Source organism: Mauremys mutica, chromosome 4, assembly GCF_020497125.1.
Source record: "Mauremys mutica isolate MM-2020 ecotype Southern chromosome 4, ASM2049712v1, whole genome shotgun sequence".
NCBI classification, from domain to species: Eukaryota; Metazoa; Chordata; order Testudines; family Geoemydidae; genus Mauremys; species Mauremys mutica.
Window position 1 is genome coordinate 161,470,862 of NC_059075.1, and position 20,248 is coordinate 161,491,109.

Consider the following 20,248-nt stretch of genomic DNA (forward strand, 5'->3'; position numbering starts at 1 on the left):
GAAAAATCCGGACAGGAGGTGGGGGGGTAATAGGAGCCTATATAAGAAAGAGACACAAAAATCTGGAGTGTCCCTATAAAACCAGGACACCTGGTCACGCTAGGGCCATCCAGAGAGGGGGCCCCACCCTGCAGGAGGGCTCAGCCCATGGGGCAGGAGGCTGGCAGCGGCTGGAGGGAGGGAAGCCCAGGGGGAAAGGCAGGACCAGTCAGCGGCTCCAGCCTGCGCCCAGCTCCGCTTTCAGTTTCGTTTCCTTGGTACCCGGCCGTCTAAACAGAGCCTGACACAAGCCGGCTGCGGGAGAGAAGGGGCCACTTCTTCCCCTGAGCCGTGAGTTCCGTCCAGCAGTGCCCGCTGGGGTGCAGGGCCCTGGGGCTGGAGGGGGCCAGGGAGGGGGTTGTGGGATCCGGGAGTGGGCTGGGGAGCAGGGGCGGCTCTAGGCACCAGCAAAACAAGCTGGTGCCTAGGGCAGCAAAATCTAGGGGGCGGGAAAAGGCTGGGGCCCCAGCTCATCCTGCCGCTGCGAGCCGAGGAGCGGCCCGTCCCCTGCAAGGGGGGGGGCGGCAGGCTGGGCCGGGGGACCTGCTGCAGTCATGCCTGCGGGAGGTCCACCGGAGCCCCGGGACGACTGGACCTGCCGCAGGCATGACTGCGGAGGGGGTGCTCGTCCCGCGGCTCGGCTGGACCGCGGCAGCTCAAGCGGAGCCGCCGGACCCGCGAACCGTCCGCAGCTGCGGGAGGTCCAGCCGAGCCACGCGGGACCAGCGGCTCCGGGGCTCCTCCCGCGCATGACTGCTTGGGGCGGCCAAAAAGGTAGAGCCGCCCCTGCTGGGGAGGGTGCCCAGCAGGGAGCATCTGGAAAACCAGCCTCCTGCCTGGGACCCGCCCCAGCCTCACCCCCATGTTATCCTATGGACAGAGGCGCTCTCCCCTGGCAGCCAGGGCTGGCCCCAATGCCCCAGTGCGGCGCTAGGGGGCGCGGTGCTGCAGGGCTCAGTAAGGGGCGCTCTCCCCTGGCAGCCAGGGCTGGCCCCAATGCCCCAGTGCAGTGCTAGGGGGCGCTGTGCTGCAGGGAGCAAGGAGCAGGGCTCAGCAGGGGGCACTCTCCCTTGGTGGTCAGGGCTGGCCCCATTGCCCCAGTGTGGCACTAGGGGGCGCTGGGCTTCAGGGAGCGAGGCAGGGCCTCAGTAGGGGGCGCTCTCCTCTGGCAGCCAGGGCTGGCCCCAATGCCCCAGTGCGGCACTAGGGGGCGCTGTGCTGCAGGGAGCAGGGCTCAGCAGGGGGCGCTCTCCCCTGGCAGCCAGGGCTGGTCCCAATGCCCCAGTGCGGCACTAGGGGGCGCTGTGTTGCAGGGAGCAGGGCTCAGTAGGGGGCGCTCTCCCCTGGCAGCCAGGGCTGGTCCCAATACCCCCGTGCGGTGCTAGAGGGCTCTGTGCTGCAGTGGATGAGTTGCATGTGATTTTTCGGGAGTTACAAACACAATCTGAAGTTGTTTCTCTCCAAATCCCTTGCCCAGCCCCGGGGACCTGGTCCTAATGGCCTTTGAGACGATCCGCCAGGGCCGGGAGCGACTCATCGCCCTCCTTCTCACAACCCCCGACCCCGTCTTGGACGAAGTGGCCTCGCTGGGGATAGTCACCGAGGAGGAGTACGAGGCCTTGGAGAAGCTTGCGGAGCCCAGGGAGAGGATCCGAAGGCTGCTGATAAAGATCCAGAGGAAGGGGGAGCGCGGCTGTGAGCAGTTCCTGGAGTGTCTGCAGAGCCTGTTCCCAGACTTCCCGCCGGATTTACAGCCCCCAGGACGCCGTGAGTTGGGGCTTTCTGAGTCATTTCACTTCTTGGCAGGATTCCATAGAAGAGATGTAAAATGTAGCCAGGAGATATAGCGACGTAGCTGCATATTGGTGACAGGTTGGGCCAATGGTTAGAGCAGGGGGCAGGGGCTAGGAGTCAGGTCTCCTGGGCAGGGCTGGCTCCAGGCACCAGCGAAGGAAGCAGGTGCTTGGGGCGGCCGATGGAAAGGGGTGGCACGTCAGGGTCTTCGGCAGCAATTCGGCGGCGGGTCCCTAAGTCCCTCTCTTCCTCTTTGAGCTGCTGCTGCCGAAGTGCCGCCAAAAAGGAAGAGAGGGAGCGAAGAACCCGCCGCCGAATTGCCACAGAAGAAAGAAGCGGCGCGATTGAGGTGCTGCCGAACTGCAGCCGATCGGCTTTATCTTTTTTATTTTTTTTTCCGCTTAGCCGCCTGGGGCTTTCCTAACAGATCAACCTCAGCATGTCTGTAACATTCCTTGAAATTAGGGCTGTCGAGCAATTTAAAAAATTAATCGCGATTAAAAAACTTAGTCGCAATTAATCATGCGATTAATCGTGCTGTTAACAATAGAATACCATTTATTTTAAATATATTTGGACATTTACTACATTGTCAAATAAACTACTTTCCTTTACAACAAAGAATATAAAGTCTACAGTGCTCACTTTATATTTATTTTTATTACAAATATTTGCACTGTAAAAAACAAAAAAAATTGTATGAGGTGAATTGAAAAATACAAGTACTGTAGTGCAATCTCTTTACCATGAAAGTTGAACTTACAAATGTAGAATTATGTACAAAAAAACCTGCATTCAAAAATAAAACAATGTAAAACTTTAAAGCCTATGAGTCCACTCAGTCCTACTTCTTGTTCAGCCAATTACTCTGATAAACAAGGTTGGTTACAATTTGCAGGCGATAATGCTGCCTGCTTCTTGTTTACAATGTCACCTGAAAGTGAGAACAGGTATTCACATGGCACTATTGTAGCTGGCATTGCAAGATATTTACGTGCTAGATGTGCTAAAGATTCATATGTCCTTTCATGCTTCAACTACCAATCCAGAGGTAGTGATTGTCAGAATAAGAAGTAGAACCGAGTGGACTTGTAGGCTCTAAAGTTTGACACAGTTTTGTTTTTGAGTGCAGTTATGTAACCAAAAAAAAAAAAATCTCCATTTGTAAGTTACACTTTCACAATAAAGAGTTTGCACTTCTACTTGTATGAGGTGAATTGAAAAATACTTTCTTTTATTTATCATTTTTAAAGTGCATATATTTGTAATAAAAAATAATAATATAAAAGTGAGCACTGTGCACTTCGTATTCTGTGTTGTAATTGAAATCAATATTGAAAACATAGAAAAACATCCAAAAATATTTAATACATTTCAGTTGGTATCCTATTGTTATAAGTGCAACTAATCACAATTAATTGTTTGAGTTAATCGCATGAGTTAACTGCGATTAATTGACAGCCATACTGGAAACCTGAGGATTTAGCCCCAAATCCCCGTTCTGACCCTTGCCCTAAAAAACTTGTCAGCCTCCAGTGTAATGCCCTTTTGCTGTAGACCACAGGATTTCTCTCACTATTTTAACCTTTTTCTTCACTGCTGATCTAACTAACATGCAGGGCAGCAGCCAGCAGCCTCTGGGGAGTGGCCAAGGGCTTTAGCGGGCCATGGAGACACATCTCTCTTGTCCAAAGAAGTTCCCGGAATTGCAAAGAAATCTGTAAAGCACTGATGAGGTGTCTATTTGTTGTCCCTTTGCAGGGTGCGTAACTCAGACAAATGATGCAGAGAGTCTGGAAGGTGGCGCATTCTCCGAGAAGAACGAAGCAGAAAACCCAGAAGCTGCTGTAACCTTGGGCACAAATGAGCTAGAGAACCCAGGAGGTGCCACATCCCTAGAGAAGAATGATCTAGAAAATCCAGAAAACACTCCACCTCATGAGGAGAATGATCTAGGAAATCCAGATGGTAGCCCATCGTCAGGGGAGATTGATCCACAGAACTCAGAAGATGCCACGTCTTCAGAGAAGAATGATCCAGAGAAGCTGGAAGAACCTGAGAAGCCAGAAACCATGTTGTCCTCAGGGAAGGGAGTGGTGACACCAAATTCTGCAACAACCCCAATAAAGGATGAACCTGAAAATCCAGGAACTGCTTTACCCTCAAAGAATGATCCAGAGAGTCCAGGAGGTGCCAGATCCTCAGAGAAGGATGCAGCTGCTGTGTCCTCCAAGAGAGCAGATTTCGAAGGTACAGGACAGGTCTCTAGACTTGCCCTGTAGGGCAATGCTTAAGAAGTGTTTATGGTTGTCCTGCACTGGGCACAGAATCTCTGGGGGGTTCTCCTCGGGGCTGGATGGAGAGGGACGGGGGAAAGCCGTGCTAGATTTCAGATGCAGGAAAGGTCTAGTTCCTGTGTGTTTGGACCCTTGCAAGAGCAGAAGGTTGCATGAACCCAAAGGGAAACGATTGCCTGTGAACATCCTGAGATGGAAAAAGGTGCTTCCGCTAATTAGCTCCATTGAACCAGGTCAACTCAACCAGAAGCCACTTCACATTGCTTAAAACCTTGAGATCAATTTCAGTGGCTCCAGCTACGAGCTTGGCTCCTCCTCTATCATTCCAGCAGGGGCTAAGCTAGAACTCCAGGGAGCCTGCAGTTCTCAAAGGGGTTCCTGAGATGAAGCAAGAATCTAAGGCTGCCCCTTGAAGCCCTAGGCTAGACAAAGTCTATGGCCCAGTTCTTAGGCTCCTAGGTGAGGCTAAGAAACTTTCACTTGTTTTGCTTTGTAGGGTCTGGAAATATCCCCAGCCATGGAGAAGAAGGAAAAACCGCTGCAGGAAAAGGGAATATTGAAGGTAGGGTCTATCCTCAGATCCCACTGAGACCTCTTGGAAGCTCTTCAAGGATGGAAGGGGAAAACTATGGGCTAGTAGGATACAGCAGTCGGGGACTGGGAATCAGGATTCCAGGGTTCTATTCCCACCTAAGGCAAGGGAGTCTGTAGTGTTAGGGAGGGGGACACAGAGTCTGGGCTCCTGGGTCCTAGTCTTACTGCAGTTTGGTGGATGGGATTTCAGGAGAACAGATTTGGGAAGCAAGATTGGAGGGATCCTCTGGGAAGGATTTGGGCCTGGTTTGGTTCAGTTCCACACAGGGTTAGAGGTTTGATCCGTGATGAATGGAATGAAATTAGCTGTACATGTCTCATAGACTTTAAGGCCAGAAGGGATCATCAGATCATCAGGTCTCATCTCCTGCAAATTGCAGGCCACAGAAACTCACCCACCCACTCCTGTAATAGACCCTTAACTTCTGCCTGAGTTACTGACATCCTCAAATCATGATTTAAAGACTTCATGTTACAGAAAATCCACCATTTGCACTAGTTTAAACCAGCAAGTGATCTGTGCTCCATGCTGCAGAGAAAGGCAAAAACAAAACAAAACAGGGTCTCTGCCAATCTGACCCTGGGAAAAAAATCCTTGCTTCCAGTTTTCAACATCATCCAGATCTTCTTATATGATATTCTGGTACTCCCCCGGAGTGGCAATACCTCCCAACTTTGTGTCAGGCCCAAATTTTATTAGCACTCTTTTGCCAAGGTCATTAATAAAAATGTTTAATAAGATTGGTCCCAAGACCGATCCTTGAGGAACTTCACTAGTAACCTCCCTCCAGCCCAACAATTCGCCTTTCAGTACCACCCATTGTAGTCTCCCCTTTAACCAGTTCCTCATCCGACTTTAAATTCTCAAATCAATCCCCATCTTCTCTAATTTAACTAATAATTTCCCACGTGAAACTGTATCAAATGCCTTACTGAATTCCAGGTAGATTAGATCTAGTGCATTTCCTTTGTCTAGATAATCAGTTATCTGAAATAAAGAGATCGGGTTGGTCTGGCACGTGCTACCTTTTGTAAAACCATGGTATATTTTAACCCAATTACCATTTACGTCTCTGTCCTTAACAGCTTTCTTTCAAAATTTGTTCCAGACCCTGCATACAAGTTTTGTTTAACTGACAGTTTCCTAGCTCACGTGTTTTTCCCTTAGGTACTACCTTAGCAATTCCCCAGTCATAGGGTACGACTCCTGAGTTTACAGATTCATTGAAAATCCTTGCAGTTGTGCTTGCAATTTCATGTGCCAGTTCCTTTAATATTTTTGGATGGTGATTATCCAAACCCATCCCAATTTAGTCTGATTAAGCTGTTCCCTTGCTGATCCATCCCCTCTTCCATTCCTTGTAGGCTTTCTGCTTTCTCTTAATCACCTGTGTCAGATGCTTTCTCCCCTAGCTAGGTCTCCAATCCTTCCCTACAATTTTTCCCCCTTTTCTTGGGAAGCAGGCTCCAGATAGTAATTCCAAGCCTCCCTCACATTCAGATCCTTGAGTTCTTTGGTTCAGCCCACTTCCCTAACTAATTCCCTTTATTTCTTAACGTTTGCCCTTTGGAAATCAAGGACCCTAGTTGCAGACCTATTTTTGCTTATTTAGTTTAAACTCGAACCAAGATCGAACCAGCTGTCATGTGAGTTGCCTGACTATTCACCAGTGCCATATCTAAAATGGCATCATCTCTTGCAGGTTCGGCGATGGTTTGGTGAAGAAATCTGTGAGATAGCACATACCCTTTAGTACCCGTAATCCAGTCATGACTACTAGTCTACCATGTTTCTGTGATCCGTATAATATCTGCTTTCACTTCCTTTACCAGTAGTTCAAGTTCCTCCATTTTGTTACCCAGACTCCTTGCATTGGTGTACACACATTTTAGTTGTTATTCCTTGGCTTCGCACAGATTCCTCACCTGATATAGGTACAGTCATTCTACTGCCAGTATCACCTACCTGTTAGCATCATTGTTACTGGCACTGGCTTTCCTCTTAATGTCCATTCTCCTACCCACTGCTGTTCCCTCGTCCATTGCTGTATTCCCCTTTCTTGATTTTCCTCCTGGTCAATATTAGAATCAGACATGGAGATTACCTTAGCAACTCCCCCGAGTTCCTAGTTCAGAGGTCTTTTAATCAGATGTGCCAACCTCCATCCCAGAAGTCTGTTTCCCTCCCTACTCAGGTCGAGTCCATCCCATGAGAACAGTCCTCTGTCCGTGAATGCCTCCCAGTGGGCAAACACCCCAAACATCCCACTGCTTGAACCATCTGTTGCTCATCATAATCTTGTCCCGCCTTTGGTCTCCTTCTTTAGGGACAGGTAGAATCCCACTGATGATCACCTGAGCCTCCATTACTTTACACGTCTTCCCCAGCCTGGCATAGTCACCCTTGATGCATTCCAGTGAGAATCTAGCCGTATCATTTGTTCCCACGTGAAGGAGAGTCAGTGGATTCTTTCCTGCTCCCATTAGGATACTCTTCAGTCTCAGGTCCACATCCTGTATTTTAGCTCTTGGCATAGGGCACACCCCTCTGCTCTCAGGATCAGCTCAGCTGATAGGACTGTCTGTTCTTCTTAGTAGACTTGCCTCTTCCTTATGTTGGTGTGATGCTCTGGCCTTCTTCCTGTTCTTTCTAGCTGCAAGTCCTCTTGTCTCTTCTTCGCTCTTGCAATCTTTGGAGAGTCATCCTCTATCCTCCTGGGGCTCCGAATTCTGGCTAATCTCCGTTGACTCTTTCCCTCTTCATGTAGGACTAGCAAGTTCTTCTCTTCATCCTTGTTCTACCACCTTCTGTTACTGCCTGCTGTGCCCCTTCTCATATTCCAACTCAGGAAACCTGGTCCTGAGCTCTATTTCTCCTTCACTAGCTGGTCTTTTCCTCCACCTAGCTCTTGTAGTCACATGGTTCCAGTGGCCACTTTCCTCATCCAGCAGCCTACCCTCCAGTTGAGCTTCCACCTGCCAGTCTTGACTTTTCCTTTCAGCCTCCTCTTGCCTTCCCTCCATCATCTGCTCGAATCCCCTTTGAAACTCCACCATAGCATCCATCTGCATCTCCAAACCTCAGATCGTCTCTTCCATCAGCTCTGTTAGGCAGCACTTCATCCAAATGAAGCTCTCTTCGGGTACCCGCTCCAGGATAACATACCTCTCACAACTTCCACATCCCGTCATCTTCACCATTTCTTCCACTTCTTGGGTCACTACCAGTGCTGCCTCTGTATCTGTCATAGCCCTCCTGCCTAAGCTGCTGTCAAGGAAAACAAAAACAAAAGGAAAAAACCCAACTAAACAAACACCAAAACAATGACAGAACACCCCACCCTCTCCCCGAAATTCAGCTTACAAATTTCCACACAAATTCCCATGTTTTCAGCTCTGTTTGCTGGCTCCCATGCCAATGCTTCAGTTCAGGGCTCCCATCACCGTGGTGTCTGGGCTGCAGACACAACCCTCATTCCATGGCTCTGCCTTGCTTCATGCTCTGTCAGTCCAGTACCCTCACCCCACCTAACATGGGACTGTGGGATACGGGCTAGTGGGAAGGTCTAAGGTATCTGAGCAGGCTTCTCTTCTGGATCCTTAGATGGAGTGATCCCAGACTTGGATGTCTCCATGCCAGAGAGCAGAGCCGAGTCACCAGGAATTGCCTCATCAGTGGAGAGGAATGGAGCTGAGACACCAGGAGCTGGTGCGTCGGTGGAGAAGAGCAGAGCCGAGACACCAGAAGATTCTGTGTCTGTGGACAGGAGTGGAACTGAGGTTCCAGAGACCTCTCCCAACAAAGTTCATGCAGGTAGAGTCCAAACAACATCCCCCATTGCCCCTCTCCCAACCCAGGTCCCTCTGCCCTGGTGGTGAAACAGGAGCTGGGTCTCCATGACCCATTCCAACCTTGGCCACTTGATGAGTTGACCAATGAGGGAGTCAGTTAGGGCTCTCCACATTCCTGTGACTGTTCCATCCAGTGTCTCCATCTCTTTACACCTGCACCCAAGCTACAGCCTACCCTTGGGTGTATTGTCCATCTGTCAAGCATGTGGAAGATGCCAGGATTGTGTTATAAATACTATTTAGAGAGCTGGGCGGGGAATGGAAAGTACATTTTGTGGAGGATTCTGAGATTTCTAAATTTGGGATTCCCCCCCCGATTTGGAACAAATCCCCCAAATTGCAAAATCCTCCATGAAAGAAAATTCCGGGGGGAAATTAATTGTTTCTGGGCCAATGGAAACACAGGCAACTCTCCAGTCTCAGGAACCCAGCTGGCTCTGGGCACGGTCACCTAGCAACCCAGTGAGCTCAGCTGGGCCCAATAAACCCACCCTAATGACTTGTGTTCCCTGATTGGACAAAGGGCTCACAGGTCCCTATTTAAGCCCGGTAGCAAGAGCACCACAGTGGCTGCTCAGTGTATTCCACGCCCATAGCTGAGTCAGTCCTGCTTCCTGTTTCCTGTCCAGCCCTTAGACTTTGGTCCCCTCCGTTGATATTAAACGATCCGGCGTTGGGAAAAGGCTGGTGTTCATCTCTGTATTCACACACTGGTCTCAGCACCTAGAGCTGCGTCTTGCACGGCTCAGGCCCAGAGAAATCACAGCTGGGGTCTGTAGATATTTCCTTGGTCTGTGAGTGGGAGCGTGGGGAGATTCCACCCCAGGGAGGTGAAGGCCTGAGGCCTAAATCTTGGGAAAAGTGAGACTGAAAGGAGGCCAAGGTGCAGCTGGCCCTGAGCTGTGATGCCATCCCGGGTGGTGACACCTTCTATTACATCTGCAGGGAGAAGAGGAGCCGTGAAGACCGTCTTGTCCAAGCTGAGACTCAGGAAGTTCAGAAATGGGAAACTGAGGCTGAGGGATCTCCTGGAAATCAGCCCGGAAAGCCTGAAGGACTGGACTCCTTACGTCTTGGGAGATTTGCCTTGGCACTTCCTGAGAAAGCTCATGGCTCTGAACGGGACAGCCAGAAGCACAAGCCTTGGACAGGGGACATCTGATGAGGACACAAGTGAGGATGAGGAGGGTAGGGTGAGTGGGGATGTGTTTTCTCTAAGGGAAGACAAGTCTAGGGCCTCTCTACATCCCCTTGATGTTCTCTGTGCCGTGCTGCTTTGCTCAGACAGTTTCCTGCAGCAGGAGATCCTGTCCAAAATGTCCATGTGCCAGTTTGCCCTCCCTCTGCTGCTACCCGCCCTCGACACCCCCAAGTGCACCCTAATGCTGTGGGCCATGAGGGACATTGTGAGGAAGTGGAGGCCGCACTCCCTGGCAGACAGCAGAGGGTTCAGAGCGGAGAGCCTGGTGCTCACGTCAATGCCAACCATTTCCTTTGTGCGGCTGGGGAGCTGCAGCTTCTCCAAGTCCAAACTCCTCAATGAGGTTCTCAGCCCCTCCCAGCAGCACCACGATTTCTTTATTCACCGCGACATGGATTCTGGGAATGTCCCTCGGGAAATCGCAGATGGGCTGGTCGAGATTTCCTGGTATTTTCCTGCTGGGAGGGAGAATTTGGATCTTTTCCCAGAGCCCATCGCAGTTACAAACCTGCGGGGAGACATTGAGTCGCACTGGCCGCAGTTCAGCTTTTTAACAGAGGTCTCCTCAGCAGTGTTCATAGTTACTGAGAGCATCAGTGAGAAAGAATATGCACTGTTATCATCTCTGCAGGGATCAGCCACTAAATACTACTTCATCCTTAACAGTCAGGCTGGGAAAGCCAAGAAAACGCTGGGATTCCTCAATATATTAGCCCCACTGCTGGATATGAAAAAATCACAACTTCTGGTGAAAGAGCAGAGCAACAACAGTGCAGAGCTGGTGAAAAAGCTGCGATCCACCCTACAGGGCATCATGAGCTCCTCTCCCAAGAGCACAAGCATCCAACACATGGCTGTGACGGCGCGGGAGCTAGGGATCCAGGTGGATGAAGATGATGGAGAATGTTGGACCGCCTTGGAGCACGTTCAAGAAATCACCTCTGAAATACAGGACATGGCAAAGTACAAGAGGGAAATGCTGAGGCTCCAAGGGGATCTGTGGAAGAACTTGGCTAAAGTGGAGAAAGAGCTGTGCCGGATGAAAGGCCAACGGGACGTCTCTCCGGAAGACTATAGATCCCAGCTGAGAGAAAGGTGGTTGGAGCTACGCAGGCAGCAGAACCAGTGTGACCTCACCAGTGGGATGGTTAAATTTATTAGTGGGATAGGACAACTGTGTCCAGCCGAGAAACATCACTTCCTGAAATGGATGAAGTTCCACCTGGATCACATCGCCAGGGGGAACCTCTCTAGCCTCCGGGCTGAGTATAAAGAGAAATGTCGCACTCTAGGGGATGACACACAACAGCTGGCAGAACTAGATGAACTAATCTCTGCCAGCTCCTTAGGGGTGGAGCATTTCCTGCGCGAGTTGGGGCAATTTTACGAGGCTGAATGCTCGATGGTGAAAGAAAGGAACTTGGGGAACATCCAAAGACAATTTGTTTGTCTCCCAGGCATAGCAGCTGACCTGATGCTGGAAGGGTTTCCCATGGAGCTGATTGATGGAGATGCAGCCAACATCCCATTGCAATGGGTGACAGATGTTCTGACAGAGCTCCATGCCAAGCTGGGGGGAAGGTCCAGAATGGTGGTTATAACAGTGCTGGGAGTGCAGAGCACTGGGAAATCCACCCTCCTCAACACCATGTTCGGCCTGCAGTTTGCAGTGAGCAGTGGCCGATGTACGCGAGGAGCCTTCATGTCCCTCATTAAAGTGGCAGAGAACTTTCAGCAGGAACTGGGCTGTGATTTCATCCTGGTGATAGACACAGAAGGACTGAAAGCCCCTGAACTGGCCAAGCTGGAGGACAGTTATGAACACGACAATGAGCTGGCCACACTGGTGATTGGACTGAGTGACATAACCATCGTTAACATGGCCATGGAGAACGCCACCGAAATGAAGGATGTTCTGCAAATTGTGGTCCATGCATTTCTGAGAATGGAGGAAATCGGGCACAAACCCAACTGCCAGTTTGTGCATCAGAATGTCAGTGATGTGTCTGCGCATGAACAAAACATGAGGGACAGGAAACACCTCCTGGAGCAGCTGGATGAAATGACCAAAGCTGCAGCGAGGTTGGAAAAACAAAGCAGGGTGATGAAATTTTCTGACATCATGGACTATGATCCGGAGAAGCACAGTTGGTACATCCCTGGGCTGTGGCATGGAGTCCCTCCCATGGCGCCAGTGAATATGGGATACAGCGAGAGCGTGTGTGAGCTGAAGAAATATCTGTTGGAATTTATGAGACACCGATCCCCTCGCAGAGCCTCCAAGAACGTTCCCCAGTTCATCAAATGGGTGAGGAGCCTCTGGAACGCCGTGAAACACGAGAACTTCATCTTCAGTTTCAGAAACAGCCTGGTTGCTGAAGCCTATACTCAGCTGTCTGTGATGTACGCGGAGTGGGAGTGGGATTTCCGCAAGGAGATACATCTCTGGATGTCCAAAACAGAAACCACCATCCAGAACCAATCCCCAGATGATCTGGGTCCAGGCACCTTTGAGAAACTAAGGCTGGAAATTCACCAGATTCTGCACAGTGGGGAGCAGAAGATGCTGCAGAGTCTTCAGAGCTACTTTGAGAGTGGAGCTGGAAATCTACACCTGGTAGAGAAATACAGAGAAGACTTTCACCGAAGCGTGACATTTCTCCGACACGAACTGGAGAGCCATCTGCTCTGCAAGTCTGAAGAGGCCATTCGTATCCAGAAAGATCGGAGCAAGATAGACCAACTGCAGACCAGGTACATGAAAACCATTGAAGGGAAGGTGGATGGGCTCTTGCGGGACTGCAGGGAAAGGGACAAGGCGCTAAAGCCCTATGAACTGAAAAGGGAGTTTGCCAAGATGTGGAAGGAAACCTTATCAGAGCTGCCACTGGAGAGCTTACCCCTACGCCAAATTCATAAAGACATCCACTACCAGCTGTGCAAGGACCTGGAGAACAGAGGGAGTTTGGTCAAGCAGATGCTCCATAAAGCCCAGAGCTTGTTGACCTATCAAAGCAAACCGTTCTGCATGAAGAAGGAGTATCTGGACTTGGCTTGGCACAAAGCAGCTGTGGAGTTTATAACGCAGCAATGTACGCGTGAATTGGAAGAGTTCACAAAGTCCCTGATGGAGGAGTGTAGGAAGTATGTTGGGCAGAAGGTCCACTCCCAAGGGGATTACGACCAGACCTACTGCAGGGAATTGCTGTGGATGATCAACCAGAGGCTCCAGGAGAACGTCACTGGGAAGATTCGCATCAGTGCTTCCTTTGAAGTCGATTTAAAGCTTCACATCCTGGGGGAAGCGGCCAGCACCTTCCAGAAGATGCACGAAGACTTTCTCAAGAAGAACGACCCTCAGTGTCGCCTGGAGGAGCTGAGACCTCAGTATTTCTCCACCTTCAGAGACCTTTACTATGAGAAGGATGCCTGCCAGAAGAGAGCTTTTGATTTCAGCCACCAGTGTTTGATACCTGCTTTATGGGAATATATGAAGAAAAGACTCGGGATTGAGATCGTGGACGACTTTCTCAGCAGTGGAGAGTCCATCGAGTATGGCAGCCGGAGCTTCTTCCAGTTCACTGTGCAGAAGAAACTGCTGGAGGAGATGGACTTCAATAACTACATGAAATACGTCAGCAACTATGAAGGGTTTGTAAAGGCCTGGATCCAGACATGTCTGATCAGCCACTACAGAGAGACTGGGGGCTTGGGAGAACTGGAGAGAATGGTTCTAGCCACGATAATGAAGAAAATCCGGGACGCTCTGGAGAGCTCTGAGTGCCAAGACACCCTCACCATATCTGAGTTCTTGGAGCAATTTTGCCAAGTGATGTGCAAAGAGCTGGTCATCTCCAAGGACAATTTGGAGGTGATCCTCTTCAAAAACACAGCCAGTGTCAGGCAGTTCTCAGCCGACATCCAGACCTTCCTCCCCCAGGTGGAAGAAAGCATCCTCTTGGGATGGGAAGAGCTGGGTGGGGAGATGGTCTTCACACAGCTCCAGTTCAAGCCCCAGGATGAGATCTTCAAGCACGTGTTCGGCTGTGGGAAGCAGTGTCCGTTCTGTAAAGTCCCCTGTGAAGCAGGAGGCAGCGACCACAAGCAGCATTTTGCATCAGTGCATCGGCCTAAAGGGCTGGGGGGCTACAGTTATGAGACAACTGACAGGCTTGTGTATTCTTTGTGCTCCTCTGATGTAGCTTCTAGTAAATCATTTAAAAACCTGAACACGGCATTTAAATGGCATCCCTACAAAGATTATCGCCAATTCTACCCCACCTGGTGCATCCAACCGGACCCCAGCATCAGCGCCTCCGATTATTGGAAGTTCATATTCACAAAGTTCAATCACCAGTTTGCCAGAGAGTACAATGTGCAGCCTGCCAATCTCCCCCCTGAGTGGAAGAAAATAACCAAGGAGCAGGCTCTGCAGAGCATTCGAGAGGCCTTTAACCTGGAATAGAGGCTGCCTGTCTGCATTATGATACGGTCTTTAATTCTCGAAGTTCCTTCCAGTCCTAGAATCTATGAATCTATAAATTAGGGTCCTTGATTTCCAAAGGGCGACCCCTTTCACATCGCAAGCCTCTGAGTGCGACCCCCCCCAATAAGTTAAACATACTGTTTAATATATTTAACACCATTATAAATGCCGGAGGCAAGCGGGGTTTGGGGTGGAGGTTGACAGCTTGTGACCCCCTATGTAATGACCTTGCGACCCCGTGAAGGGTCCCAACCCCCAGTTTGAGAACCCTGGCCTAGGCTTAAAAAAAATAAATTGAAAAACAAAACAGTTCCATTGTGTGACATCATATTGACACCTCCCTAACTCCCCAGCAGGCCTTGAACCTTTAGATGCCCCGCACACATCTCTACTGGTTAATCTAACCAAGTAACTGATAGCAGTAATGGGTTGTCATCCTCCATGGGGACCGGCCACCACAGGTGAGTGAGGGACATACTTTGCCAGTGGGTTTCATAGCTATTTGCTGACAGCATAGGACAGGTGAAACTCAGGAATTCGGGGTTCTGTCTCTGATTCTGAGGGAAGCGTGCTTTATTGGTCATGTCATAGATCCATCTGTCCACCCATCTTCCAGCTTGACCCGTTCTGACCCATCTCTTCTAATATGTCCCTGCACCGTCCCAGTCTCCCCCCTCCCAGCTTCTTCTTCACGACACATTCCAGTCCCCAGCTGAAAACAGGGCATCATAATGGAACATATCAGGCAACCTTTGCTACAGGGAACACTACCAGCCATGCTTATAGTATAGCTGTACCGTGGGCTTCTTCCCACCGAGAGGTAGAAATATGGCAGGGTCATTTCCCTGATGGTGGTGGGTGGTTTATAACATTTCCCAGGTGCCTTCTGGGAGAAATCTGGAGACCCTCCCACATTGACCCCTGGTGGTCCATAAGTCACCTCCTGCTGGAATCCATATCCTCCAGCCACACACAGGGACAGGGAAATCGGCAAATGGCAGTGAGCCATTGGGTTGGTGGATCTGGGCTGCAGCATCCAATTTGCTTTTCCTGATAGCTGGTGGCTCTCTGGTGAATTGCACTGAATGGGTCATTGGCTGGAGGTGAAGGGACCAAGCTAGAATGGGGTGAGTGAATAAGGTTTCCTGGCTTATTCATCTCTGGGTGTGTGGAAAACCAGGGCCTCTGTCTCCAGTAGGAGGTAACATTGTTGGTTCGACACTCACTGTCACATCTGTTTGTTGGGAGGTAACACAGTATCTTTTGAACACCCCATCCATTCAATTCCTACATTTCAGGGAACGTTCTAGACATCGGTTGGCAGAACCCTACTAATCTTGGATCAAATTGGAAAATCCGGAAGGGAGAAATGGGAGACACACAGAGAACCCCTGGCTTCTGGCCAGCAAAGACATTAATTTCAACCAGCTCTGAAATTGTAGATCAAAGAACGAGTTGATGGAAGAAATTAACCCCTTCCAGCCTAAAAACACCCCCATCTCAGCACTGCTCAGTCCCTCAAGTATTATAGTGCAGTGCCAGGTCTGGTATGGTTAAGTTGGAGAACAGCTTTCTGTTTGAAGGGCCACTCTTCAAATTGCTCTAAAATCCTCACGTTTACTCAGGTTGCTCTGAAATGTGTGGTGCCTCATGGGGGAATGGGTAGGATTCATGGTCCAACTTTGGGATCATTTGACCAAGGGGATCCCAAGATACAGCCTCCCACAAAAAAACAGTTTTTCATCAGGTTGAGATTGCATCATTGGTGTTTGGTTTTTGGTGTTTATTCCCCCTGAAACCAGGGTTCTGCTCCTGCCTCACATACCTTGAAACTGTTGACACCTGAATGACTGATCTTCCAGAGAGAAAGAAATAGAATGGTGGGGGTGAATGGGGGACACACAGTGCCCCTGGCACGGGGGGAGGTGGATCTGGCCTTCAGAATCACTGCTCCACCTTCTTCCTGGGCAGCACCCACCAGGCCCCCCCTGCGCTGTCTGATGCCCTTTGCATTCAAAGAGGTCCTGGCTTTGCAAATAAAGATCTTGCCAGGGCACTAATTACTAGTTCCCCGTGACCTCTACTCCCGTCGCTCCCACAGAGTCAGCGGAAGTTGTTCGGGTTCGTATTCCTCTACTAGCCCTTCCACAGGCATCCTCGCCCCAGGAGAGCAGAATGTTCAGTGGGGAAAGAGACAAGACAGACACGTAATTCCAGCCACTGGGCGGGGGCAGCGGGGACCCAAGCAAATCCACGTTCCAGCTCCAGGGGAAGGGGCTAGAGAGACCCATGGACAGCAAGAGAGTAATGAGAGAAAAGGGGGCAGAGATGTCCTACCCCAGCCACCAGCAATGACTCAGGAGTGAGGGTCTCCGGCCTGTGCCATACAGGTCACACTAGCTGCTAACAATGGTCCCATCAGGGCTTGGCGGGAAGCGTCCCCCCAAAGCCGTGGGAGCCCTAACACTGGACTTTTGGGAAGCAAAGGAGAGGGCCATGAAGTCAGGGCTGAATGGAAGAGATATCCGAGAGGGGAGGGATGGGCCTTGTTAAGGCAGGGGGCTGGGTGCCAGGACTCCTGGGTACTATCCCTGGCACCGGGAGAGGGTGGGGTCTGGTGGGTCAGAAGAGGGGAGGGCTCCTGGGTTCCATACCTCACTGCCTGTGATGTTGGGCAAATCCTTCCAAATTGCTAGGCGTCTGTTTTACAGTGGGGGAAACTGAGAGTGGCCTGTTTTCTGGACTCCCAGCGCTGTCTCTGTGCAAGACCTGGCACAACAGAAGCCAGGATCTCGGTTGGGGTGGAGGCCTAGATCTTAGTCGGGGGGGGGGGGGTGTCCATGCAGCATCTGGCACAACAAAGGGTGTTTGAGGGGGGCTGCGTAGACCTACCCCATTACAAACACAGGATAAAAAGGTTCTAGTAGAGGAAGTCAAGGCCACCGCTGCTTTCAGGCAGGGATCCCACAAACCATCAGGTCTCTGCTTAACTTTAAGCTCCCTCGAACGCCACTCGAGCACACTGTGAACTGTAGAAAGGGAAACAGCCCAGGGCAGGTTTAAATCATGAGGCCTGCACACAGCCCAGCTCCAGGAGTCCATGGGATTAACTCACAAGAACCTGAGCTTTAACAAGGTGTGGGGCTGGCTCTCAACCTTGGGGCAAAACAATGACCCCCCTACCCCCAAGGCACATGAAGATTCCCACCCCCCCGGCCCTTCACTTTTTTTTTTAAATAAAAACTCATGATTTTTAAGCAGGTAGGGATTGCTACACGTGTGTATATATAGGTATGGCAGGGGGACTAGTGGTTGTAGCAGTCTACTGCCAGACTTGGATTCTATTCCCAGCTCCGCCAGTGGCCTGATGTGACACGCCAGCCTCAGTTTACCCTTCTGCCAAATGGGGATACCACCACCAACCTCCTCCACAAAGCGAGTTGGGAGCCGCTGCTGGAAAGCGCTAGGTATTATTATACTGGTACAAAGGTTGCCCACAGAACTAAACCAAAACGCTTCCAACGTAGCTGCAGGACCTTTGTCTCCGTGCTTTCAGGAGCCCCCGGGTTCAGACTCTGACCGAGTACGTAACAACAACAAAATGATCTGGTCTGAGTGGGGTCGAGTTTTTTCTCGGTGAGATTTTTAGTTAATTAATAAAAAACAAAACATCTTAAATACAACGCATTTCCCTACGCCGCCCCCGCCGCACACAAAAGTCTAACCAACATTTTCTTCTTATACAAACTTTGTCCCCGAATTTCACTAACGATCGGCTGGAAATAAAAGCCCAACGCACTCGATAGCAACTTGAGCAGTGGACCCACCTCTGCGCTCGGAGGCAAGAAGACTTTTTAAAGGGAAAATTCCCCTTCCCCACTAGATCAGATAAACTTAGCTAAGGAGAGCTAACTACGCTGAGGCCGCCATGTCTTTCGCCTCTCATCCCCTCTGCAGAAATATTTCTAGTAGCCGCTCTGAGACAAGCGACGATCAAAGAATGATGAGGGTTTCGGTTAAGAGGGGCTGTTTGTCCAGCTACAAATTTTGTCCTGGTATTACCTTGGCAGTCAGGGGGCAATTTCTTCCCTGATATAGTTCCAGCAGGACAATCCAATATGGAGCCAGTTACACTGGTATAAATGTGTCTTGTATTGGTGTAGCTTAATGCCCTTCCTGTACGAGAATAGCTACACTGGGAGAAGCATCTTTATGCCAGTACAACTTCATCCATGCTGGGGACACTCCTATATTAACTACATCAGGTGAAAACGTGTCATCTGCACTGGGGGTTTTTTTGGTAGAAAATTGGGTTTTTAGAAAAAAGGATCAGTTTTCCCCAGAAATTTTCAAGTGGTTGTCCAAAAAAATTATATATATATATATATATATATTGCTATTTGGAGAGAGCCCAGCACTGCCTCATGGGAGGCATAGGTCCATTACCTCATGTCCCTATTCTCGTCTATGGATCACGCTGCTCAAATCGGACTACCTTTCCCATGATGCACCATGGCCAGGGCCTCCCATGATGCACTGCTTCCCTCTCCCAGACTGGAGACTGTGTGCATCATGGGAGGTATAGCTCAGGCATCTCATGCTCTCATTTGCTTCCGGAAGCCATGTTACATGAGTGGTCTACATCTCCCACGATGCACCATGTTCTCCCATCTTGCAGAGGTGTTCCATCATGGGAAATATAATTCAACCAGGGAGTGCAGACTGCCAGGAGAATGGAGAGCCTGAAGTAATCAAACTACAATTCCCATGATACACTGCAGCAAGTCCAGAGGAACGACCATGGTGCATCATAGGAAATATAGGCTGGGCTTCCTGGTCAGCCTATAAGAGAGAAGAGGAAGATGAGGGCCCTGAACTACACCTCCCAGCAGGCACTGCGGAAGCATTTCTAAATCAAAACTATTCCGTTTTCAGCTTTAAAAAAAAAAATAGAACTTTTGCCAAAAAAAAATGAATTTTCAGCAGAAAGTTAACCCCCCAGCCCTCCTGAAAAATGAAAAACAGACTAATTTAGCTTCCTTCTAAAATTTTCCAACAGGGATGGAATATAAAACAATATTTTTCGTGTTTAGACAAGACCCTAAGAAACTTAATGCCACCTTTATAAGACCTGCCTTGCAATGAGAAATCTCGGCTGGGATCCGGAGAGCAAATATCGTTGCTATCGTGTGGGCTGGGCTGTATTTCAAAACGAAAAACAGAAGAGAGAGAGAGAGACAGAGCGAACAGGAAGCCGAGATGCTTGTTTATAAAACAAGCACCGGGGCTTTGCCGAATTTATAAGCGTATCACAGATCACACAGATGCACGGGGGTATCAAACCAGCCCTCTCTCTCGAGGTGGATGGTTGGGTGGAATCCCAGGGCCAGCTGGTGAGTGGGTGCAAAGGCTCAATAAAGGGCTATCGGGGGGCAGGACTTGGTCTCCACTTCCCATTAGATAAAACCAGGTTTATCATTGACGGCAGGAGTTTTGAAAGAGACGCCCAAGATTCAGAGGCCCAAATCCAGGCTCAGTTCTCCTGGGCAGCAACATTTTAAAATCATCATCATAAAACAATCTGTGTCTCATTAGATAGGTGGAAACTGCTTTTCACGTACCGCCACCACCAGCAGCACACAAGGGGGCAGAAGTGAGTCTACCGCATGCTGCCTTTCCATTATTTCTATCACTACAGCACCGAGAAGCCCGGCTGTGCGCCAGGACCACCGTGCAAGATGCTGTACAGGCACAGATCAATCAAGCTAGCTACTTTAAAAGCTTTACTCCACCAGGAAGTAGGTAGCTAAAGGGCTGGGGAAACTGAGTCAGGGCATTCTCCAGTCTGGGTCTAAGCTTAGTCTGTGGCGAAGGCAGGATAGAGCCCAGAGATCAGCGCTGCAAGGAGCTCAAACTTTAGCTACTTACAAATAACAGAGCTGAATGTAAAGGGGCAGGAAACCCTCAGATTTATTGGTTTTTATT

The 20,248-nt window shown here is 49.9% G+C and overlaps 1 protein-coding gene across 1 annotated transcript; it reads left to right on the forward strand.

Moving 5' to 3' along the window:
- Window positions 1-264: 264 nt before the first annotated feature.
- On the forward strand, window positions 265-14,564 carry LOC123370539 (interferon-induced very large GTPase 1-like). The gene is made up of 6 exons (XM_045017211.1): window positions 265-330; window positions 1,517-1,806; window positions 3,595-4,083; window positions 4,627-4,692; window positions 8,344-8,538; window positions 9,522-14,564. The coding sequence occupies exons 2-6, from the start codon at window positions 1,536-1,538 to the stop codon at window positions 14,240-14,242; spliced, it is 5,742 nt and encodes a 1,913-aa protein (XP_044873146.1). The 5' UTR covers window positions 265-330; window positions 1,517-1,535; the 3' UTR covers window positions 14,243-14,564.
- Window positions 14,565-20,248: the final 5,684 nt, after the last annotated feature.

Excerpts from the sequence above, each read along its gene's own strand:
- LOC123370539 (XM_045017211.1), top strand. The coding sequence starts at position 1,536 with ATGGCCTTTGAGACGATCCGCCAGGGCCGGGAGCGACTCATCGCCCTC. Across the intron at positions 1,807-3,594 it reads TTTACAGCCCCCAGGACGCC|GGTGCGTAACTCAGACAAAT; the intron begins GTGAGTTGGGGC and ends GTCCCTTTGCAG. Across the intron at positions 4,693-8,343 it reads AGGAAAAGGGAATATTGAAG|ACTTGGATGTCTCCATGCCA; the intron begins GTAGGGTCTATC and ends GAGTGATCCCAG.